This window comes from Microtus oregoni, unplaced genomic scaffold (assembly GCF_018167655.1).
Source record: "Microtus oregoni isolate MIOR12 unplaced genomic scaffold, Mior012 000092F_000, whole genome shotgun sequence".
In the NCBI taxonomy this organism is placed as follows: Eukaryota; Metazoa; Chordata; class Mammalia; order Rodentia; family Cricetidae; genus Microtus; species Microtus oregoni.
Window position 1 is genome coordinate 1205773 of NW_024544601.1, and position 9411 is coordinate 1215183.

Below are 9411 nucleotides of genomic sequence, written 5' to 3' on the forward strand. Positions count from 1 at the left end.
TTTTGAGACGCAGTTTTGCTAGGTAGCCAAGTCTGGCCTCCTAGTGTTGATCCTCCTGCTCAGACCCATGTGTATATTAATGTATTTACTTTTTGCAATGTATTTCTATGACCCCACATTTGTTTCCCTCCTCCATTCATCCTGCTTGGAAGTTATTAAAGTAAAGGCAATGAGTTATGAAGCACAGCCAAATGTTCAGCACAGTAAGATAGTCTTTATTATATTTGAACTAGAAACAGCAGAGAGCAAGCTCACGAGGTACGATTTATTTTAAAATGAGGTTTCAACAACAAGAGTCAAAAATCAGTCTTAACTGCACAGTTTGGTCACTAGTATAATCTCCAGAGGTACAAGAGCCAGCACATAAAGTAACATACAGGCAATAACAAAGAATTTCTGAGGTGCCAAAGTCACAGGTCACTGCTTGAAACCCTATCTTTGCATTCTTGTCGTTACAGTTACTTGGCAAAATGCCAACCAGGCGTGTAGTACTCATCTAAGAATCCTGTTTTAATATTGTTGCCATTAATACTAAGCTTTTCTTTACCCTAAAAATTCAATGACTCAGGATTTCAATCCTTACATGGATTGGGTGCCAGTGGTGACATGTAAAATTGATTTCATTTTCAAGATTAAATGGCAGACATTTGGTGGCCAGTTGTGTACCCTAGGTTTTAGCATTGATTTTCTTAATAAATTTAGCTATATTTCATAAGCCCTGAGAAATTAGATAACCCACAACTAATGATTGTTCACTTTTAATGTATATTCTACTCCACTCAATCCTAACTCCACATAAGTATTTTAAATTATGCACACATAGCTATACCTAATGCAACGATAAAATTTATGACTTGTATAACTAAGACTACTAATAAGGCTTTTAAGTAAGAGTTGCATATTTTATGTGTTTATTTTATCAGAAGCAACCCTTAAAAATTTTATGTATAATTCTGCCACCAATTAGTGCTTTCCTTTTGGCTAGTTCTCCATGGAGGTCCAGAGACTTTTCCTTTCTTTTTCAACCCTTCCTCAGAGATACCAGTTTTCCAACTGAAACCAACAGAAACTTAACACTTGAACACCCTGTTGAGAGTTGCCATGCCCGGCAGAGAAACACACACAACAGGCATTCAGTAGATAATGTTTCTCATGGAATGAGTGGATTGTAAGGCAGGTGTCTGAGTCAGATACTGTTGATCATATACTTAACTAATTTTGCTTAAGCAGGAAACCTGGTGATTATTTAATTCCACCTCAAGTGTAAATGCAAGAAATTGATATTAGAAAGATGGCTTTGCCAGGTTCTCAGGAAAATGAAACAGGTTAGTCATCGCTGCAACTATAACGTTAGATACAGGTGGTGGTGGGGTGTCAAAATTACTTTCCATCAACTATTATATATAATCCAATGAAGGGAAGAAATTAAAATAAATAAGAAAGGTATTAGCCAATTCATGTAATTTTCTCTGCATTGATCATTGCAGCATTTTTGTTCACATATTTATTTATCCCTGTTAAGTTTTCTAGTATACAGATATTGTCAGCATCTAAGTAGATTATCCCATCTCTGCGGGAGCAGGATGCTAGTGAAAGGCTTGTATAAATAGAACATCCTAATCTTATGTTAGTCAATATTTCTGCATTAATTTTTGGCTAACATTTGTGTCTTTAAATGAAACTGTGAGATAATCTGCTAAGATCTTATTTATTAGACTTTTCCTTATAATATTCAGTTTTTGTTGATAGCTTTGAAGCATATTGCACACTTGTCATCTAGCACATTAATAGGTAATTATTACTCTTTTTAGAAAGGATACACTCACGAACTTAAGGTAATGGCTTGAACCCATATTTACTGGGTTACAGGACAATTGCAATTGCAAAGATATTAACAATACAGTTCATGGTACGGTTCTCCCATCTTACAGTACAGGTTCCTGAAAACATAGAAGAAGAGGACATTTACACATCAGTAAAACATCAAAACTACCAGGCACTAAGTAATTAATACACACACACACACACACACACACACACACACACACACACACACACACACACATTTATACACAGCAGACGAACACACAACCACACATAGCTTTTAGTAATATTTCCTCTAATATGTTCTATCTTCACATTTCATACTGACTTGAAACCCTACTTGTGAGTGCACTCGAAGCAATTCTATTGATATGGTGTTTTTCAGACCATAGAGCTACATAATAAGTCCAGACTGACTTTGCTGGAACTTTGATTCTGGGCAAATTAATTTATGGTCTCTTACCATCAGATGTAGTATCCCAAAAGCATGAGCTGGCTGTATGAAATCCATAGGCACTCCTCTGGGCCACAGCACAGGTCACTGCAAAGAAAGTCATAGCGTGACAGCAAAAGGGGGAAAGAATCAAGGTGGAAATATTTGTATCAGAACTCTAAACGCTGAAAAATAAGTAACAAAATAATTCAGCTAGTAGGTTAAAATAGTCTCTTGAAATTAACCATGATGAACTTATTTTCAGGAGACTCAGCCATTTCCTGAACCATTACTATAACCGCCAACAACTGTACTGCAGACAACTTCTGGATCCAACTGCGCTCTGTGCCACTACCAGATTCCAGAGAGAAATGCGGGGACAATTTCACTTTGTACTTGATGTGTGGATTTTCACAGGCCTCTACAGAGGCATGGAAGGCTGAGAGGATGACAGCCCTGAAGGGTCTCAGTGGGCAAAGAGAACTGCTGCTACCAAGGGAAGGCAGTTTAAACTGTTTTAGACTGCAAGTCCTCCAGTTTCACGCTGCATCATGTATTACATTCAAAGGGACAAGTCAGAAGTGCTTCCTAAACCAGTGTTCAACTACAGTGCCTGTTGTTAGGATCCATGCTCCGACTTCAGAGAAAACCAGAAGGATAAAGGCATGGCAACTGGTGAGGAAGGACCCCACATCAACACTTACCAATGTACTTATAAGCTTTGCCCATTTTAACCAAATGTGCTAGGGATTGCTCCACTATGCTTGCAGTCCATTGGTTGATGTTGTTATGATTGTAGTCCTCGCCTCCCAACACTGCATCAACACACTAGGAGAGAGGACAGCTCCATTAAACCAAATGAACTCAAATTTACATATACTGCAAGAGAAAGTCAAGGCACAGCAGAAAACATGCATCCACTAAATGTTTGGTGTGCACTGCCTCTGGCTGCTTAAGAGTTTTCAAAGCATTCCCATAAGTCTTATCTCATTCTATGAAGTATTAAAGGTCATATAAAGATAAATTTGCCAGTTCGAGGCCAGCCTGGTCTACAAGAGCTAGTTCCAGGACAGGAACCAAAAGCTACGGAGAAACCCTGTCTCGAAAAAAAAAAAAAGATAAATTTGCCAATGACTCCATGGTAGCAGAAACTCTAATAAAAAAAAAAAAAAAAACCTCTAATATTTATAACACAGGAAACACAGAGCATAAACAGCAAGTGATCAAAACGACTTCAGGATTAAGAAAACATAGTATTAACTGTTTAAAAATGGCTTTGAAACATAGGATTAAAACTAGGGTTCATGTGCTGAAAACCAAGGATAGGACTAATTTAAAAACATAGTTTTATGGATAGTAATTGTAATCTCATTTGTGCTGTGTAATTGCTTAGCTACAAAACAACCAAAACACCCGCCAGTGAAAGTAAATAAAGATCGTCTAGGAAAAGAAAGTCAAATAATATCGTACAGTGCTTACTTGTTTCCACTTTTGACACCTGACTAAGAGCAATGGTGAGATCAAGACCAGCCTGGTCTACAGAGTGAGTTGCAGGACAGGCAGGGCTGTTACACAGAGAAACCCTGTCTCAAAAAAAAAAAACCCAAAACACCAAAAACAAACAAACATCAAAACCCAAAAAACAGCAATGGCTTTAGTACCGCAGTTTAGGGCTGGAAGGCCAGACCCATACCTGTCTGCTCTGGAACCTTTATCAAATGACATACCACATTTAAGCATCTCGGACTTGGGTTTTCATTTCTCCTTCCATCTCCACCCAGACCAGAGAGACACATTATTCTGTATTTCTCCCTGCTGACTCAAACTTTCCCTTTTGTGTTCGCAAAACCGGTATTGCAAGATCAGAAGCACTGGGGCTAGTAAAACATGTCCAGTCACCAACCTAGTTTTATCTACAGCAAAGGTGGGGTTTTATTCTTTCAAGTGAACACTTTTGTCTTTCCATATGGTTCAAAACTTGGGTAAGGAAAATATATTAAAGTGGCTCTTACAAAGACTCAGCATCTTTTATTTCATGTCTACTAGCCAAAAACAGTCTTTCTTGACATTTTACTTCGAAAAATAAGATTATTGCTACCTCTGCCTTCAAACTGCTCTTCCTTGTGCTCTGACATTGTGAGAGTATTGAAAGCATTTTATTTTAATGAAATAGTCATATATATATATATAAAACATAGTCTAAATATTTTAAATAATCAAATATTCTAATACACAATTCTTCAACTAATAAAATACAGCGATGTTTTTGGTGCTGCCTAGCCCTATGAGACACTGAGCTGATCCTACTTATCCAGGGTTTAGAGCAGCTGAGCGCTGGAGAAGATGATACCCTTAGAGCACTCAGGCAAGTCAAAAACTGTCTCCAGGGAGCTGGTGGTGCACACACACACAGTGCCCAGGTGGAGGTGATTCAGCCCAGACAGAACTCCGTCAGGGCTTGCTAGGTCATAGGCCCCACGAGTCACACCCACAATTGAAGCAAGCCTTGTGGGCCAACTCAGGGTTTTTTACTTAGCATTTGGCAGAATTAACATGGCTCTGGACTGTTAAAGTGCTCTTAAAGTACCTCGCCACCAGGGTAGTCTATGCTGATAGCCTCACCCCCCTCGCAGTAGTCTAAATTGCTAACACTAGAATTAGTAGAAATTCCCAGCTAAAACTGATTCTGAAGAAGAGCTGCTTTACTTTTTGTAGACTTGAAGCAGTGTTTCAGTGTGTCTTTCATTAGAAGTTCAAACAGGCCTCATTGAACACAAGAGACTGCACATACGTGCACCCCTGAAGAGAGCGAACACTTAGTTCAGATCTTGCTGTTTTAGCATTAACATTTCTAGCTTTGGCTTGAAAAATCAAAAACTGGATTTAAAATATTTCTATCCACACAAGCTTTGTGGAACCCTCACCCCTTATTCTCAAACGGGCGAGAAGAAATTTCCTAGCAGAATGTTTTCCCAGGAAGATAGTGGCCTTCCCCTCTCCCACCAGGGAGATTCTGAGCACAAGGTCACTTAGCTCAGCCCAGCCAGCCACCTGGTACAGGCTGATAAAGATGGCCTAACTCAAGAACAGTGGCCTTGCTCTAAGAACAAGGAGAAAGCTGACTTAACAGAATGGGAGGGAGCAAAAGTATCCGTGCCAAAGCAGTTTCAAAGATTCTCTTTGTAGTTATGCCTTGAAAAGCTTACCCCACAGAGGAGATACAACTCCTCTCTACCTTGTTGTAAGGGGGATGGAGATGAGTTCCAAACATGTTTGTATTATGCTGATTAAACCTTGCTTATTGCAGTCTGGGCCTCTCTGGTGGTCTCTCTCAGAGGGTGGGCACAACAGTTTGAAGATAACAGCAACTATAACTCACCTCTTTGACGACATTATGCGCTTCCTCAGCATTGAAGCCACCCTAAAGAGAAAACACAGGATAAAATTGCTTTCAGCAAGGGTTCCCTTTATTTATAAATATGGTAACATACAGGATACCCTCAGCTGGTCTAAGAAAGTGATAGTGACAGAAGACCATAGTGCTAGGGGCACCAGGTCTACCGAGGCTGCTGATCCTATGCCCGCCCTCTAGATTCAGATCCATTAGGATCGGGCAGGGCTTAGGCAAATACCATTTTGAAAAGTGCTTTTACGATAGTAACTCTAAATGAACATTCCAGATAAGCACTGTATTAGAAAGCTCAAGAAATTAGCAGGCGTTAGCTAAAAATGACGTCTATGGCGTGCTATCAGTATACAGGAAATCATTTCAGCTACGTAAAGGGGCCCATAAAAAGAGGATGCTAAATTGTCATTTCCAAATTTTATTTTGAACTGATGAGACAAACCACTGCTTTCCTAAATTAAAGATTATCGCAATACTCTGTCATTCAAAATTAATATCACTCTAATTGTTTAAATTGGCCTCATTTTTTTAATCAACTTGTTGCAATCTTGGGTTAACAGCAATTTTCAATGACATCTAAGTGTCCTTGAGTGCAGAACTAGGTTACATGACAAGACTGAAATACAAGCCATGATGCTTTAGATAATATAAGGATGATTTCCATGGAAATGTTTTGGCTGCATTGCGAAAGCAGTACTTTTGTGTTTTAAAAACTTGAAATAAGCAACAAATTCTGAAGTTATGTTTTAAGCACAGATTTTCTTATTCTAACTCTATTAATTATTCTATAAAATTTCTCATATCCCCCTAAAATAGGAATGAAAATCCACCTTTTTTTTTTGACAGGATTTCTCTGTAGCTTTGGAGCCTGCTCTGGAACTAACTCTTGTAGACCAGGCTGGCCTCGAACTCACAGAGATCCGCCTGCCTCTGTCTCCTAAGTGCTGGGATTAAAGGCGTGCACCACCACCGCCTGACTGTACACCTTTAATCCCAGCACTCAGGTTGAGGCCAACCTGGTCTACAAGAGCTAGTTCCAGGACAGCTAGGACAGAGAAACCTTGTCTGGAAAAACCAAAAAAAGGTCTCATATTTTAGCCCTATGACAAACTGTCATTTTGCTTCAAAATCCCATCCAAAATTGGCCTAAGAAATAAATGATGCATATTTTACTACAATTATTACCTAATAATATGGATGTTTGCCTGGCTACAGTAACACAAATAATGTCTGTTGGTTTTTCATCTATTTCTCTGGTGCTAGAAATAGAACTCAGGGCAGGTTCTAATGTGCTAGTTTACCAACGAGCTATTCCTCCATTCCGATTTCTTTTTAAATTACATGTACTTAGGATGTAGTGCGGAAAAGATTCCCTTGCACCCTTGCTGGGAGGTAAATCGAAGGAAGAGCCAACCATGTAATGGGGGGGGGGCAAGTGCGTATTTCTAACACTAGTGTGCTTCACCACTGACCTACAAGTATGCACGCACTCTGCAACACAGAATCTTCTGCAGACAACTTTGCCTAAAACTTTCCCAATGGATCAGAAGTCCTTGTAAAGATCCTATTACATGGCCCCTCCAACGTCTCATCTTTCATTTTCTTGTATCACACTCCAGTGGCTAGCTACCAGTGGACAGAAAATGTCTGTCTATTCTGTCCTTGCAAACTCATCCAGGCTGTGTGGCAACTCAACAGGCCGCATCTTCTAAGTGCTGGAAACATGGGGGTGAACTGTAAAGTCAGAGATCTGGGTTTAAACGGAACAGCTGTCATTCCTAGCCGGTTTAATTTTGGGCCTGCCATTTGGTCGCCATAAAAAGCCAGAGTTCCCAACAATAACAGGAAAATAACCTACATCACGGAGTTCGGGTAAGGCTTAGGGAAACCTGAATCAGTGGCTCTTAATCCATAAAGCACTTCCTCTAGCCGTCCCTGGGGAGAGTTCCCATGACCAGCCACCTAGCAGCAGCAGCTCAAGGAGACCCAAAAGGGTGGAGAAAACAGAGAAAACCGGTTTCCCAGGCCCAGATCACAGACGGGCGGGGCTCGCCAACGCCCGCCCATGCACCCCAAGTTAGGTCTCCCCCTACACCCACTGGGTCCTCCCAGACCCTGTCGATTGCCCCCAAGAGCTTTCAGTCACCCAAGCCATTGGAATTATCAGACCACCCTCCGGCAATCAGGAGCGGGGAGACGCCGAGGGGGCAAGAAGGATCCGGGTTCAGCGGAGGAGACTCGGGTTCACTGGACTCCGCAACCTAACTCTCCAAGCTCTAAGAGACCACCGGACAGCCTCCCCCACAGCCAGGGCGAGGGGCGCTTCTCGGCGCCAGAGGGGCGGTACCTCGTCGCAGGGCCGGTGGTACACCTCCATGGTGGATTTGGCAGTCCCCGGAGGCGGAGCAAGGCTCCGGTAGAAACTCGCAGGCGCACACCGGCCTCCGGGGAGGCCCCGCCTCCATTTATAGCCCAGGGCTTTTGTTTACGTAGCCCCGCCTCTGTGTCGCACTGGAGCAACCTTCCCGGGACCCGATGGGGGCGGGGATTAAAGGACAGGGAGGAGGAACTCTGGTTGAGTTGAGCTGCTTAGGTGAGCTAAGGATACCTCCTAGGCCTAGAGTGCACTTCTGACCAGACCTGTCTTCTTTAAGTAAAAGATGTACGTTAAGAACTCGGACAGCGTCTGTGGTGATTAGTTAGGATGATCTTGTGTCAGCTTGTCAAAACTCAGCACAAACGGCTCAGGGATCTCTGTTGTCCTTGTAGGAATGGAACTCGCTCATCTATAGTTTTCCAGCAAATGAGTGTAGGAAGTGAGTGAGCAACTTTGATTTCTCTGAGTACTAATTACTGACTTTGAAAAATATAGCCCCCCCCATTCAGTTTTCTCATATGATAAACATAATCACCCCTATTTTGTGACTGGTTATAAGGATCAAATAAGATTCTCTACACACGACTCCCGAAGTTGATGCTCCTCTTCTGTCAAGGCTTTTCTTTTATAAAGAAGTATAAAACTTTTGAGAAAGGAGAAAATGCCCTAAATTGAATTATAAATCTTAGCAGAAACACTGTTTACATTTATTTTAGGACTACTGAATTGTGGCTGATTCTGAGATTTTCCTCAAATTCTCAGTAATTCAGACTTGTCCTCCCCTGATCCCCTTATTAAAGATGCAGTGAAAATGCAGAGATTTTCAATGACTTGCCCAAGGCCTTACATACAGTATATATTAGGTCTACCAGCTTGAATACTACAGTCTGATAGCAATGCTCAAGTTCTTTAACACTGTTGGAGCTTCCTGTTGCTGCTATAATGAACGGCCACAGATACAGAGATTTAAAGCAGCACAAACAACATTTTACAGTGTTACAACCACATCCACAAAATGCTTCTTGCCATGCAAGTTAGCACATTCTCGGGTTCTGGGATTCAAATGTGGATATGTTTTGGTGGGGAGCAATAACCAGCCCACTACAGTGACTTCTATTCTGTATCCAGTATCAACGTCAGAAGGCTCATTAGTTTTCTAATCCCTTTCTCTTATTTTACAAGTAAAATACAAATCAAGAGAGATGAAGTAACCTGGAAAACCTGTATAGTTGTTAACTAAACCCTTGGGTTTCTGAACCTCAGTTCCCCCAATTTACCACTCTGTATTGATGAATTTTGATTCAAATAAAACTGTTAACTTGGTGTGATTTTTGTTTGAATGGTTCTCATTCAGGAGTACTGCAAAAATCC

At 41.1% G+C, this 9411-nt stretch overlaps 1 protein-coding gene across 1 annotated transcript; it reads right to left on the minus strand.

Annotated features, from left to right (window-relative positions):
* Window positions 1–200: 200 nt before the first annotated feature.
* LOC121442588 (dynein light chain Tctex-type 3) lies at window positions 201–8128 on the minus strand. Its single transcript, XM_041644183.1, has 5 exons — window positions 8011–8128; window positions 5637–5678; window positions 2962–3085; window positions 2288–2365; window positions 201–1940 (listed from the first exon to the last, which is right to left on the minus strand). The coding sequence occupies exons 1-5, from the start codon at window positions 8038–8040 to the stop codon at window positions 1864–1866; spliced, it is 351 nt and encodes a 116-aa protein (XP_041500117.1). The 5' UTR covers window positions 8041–8128; the 3' UTR covers window positions 201–1863.
* Window positions 8129–9411: the final 1283 nt, after the last annotated feature.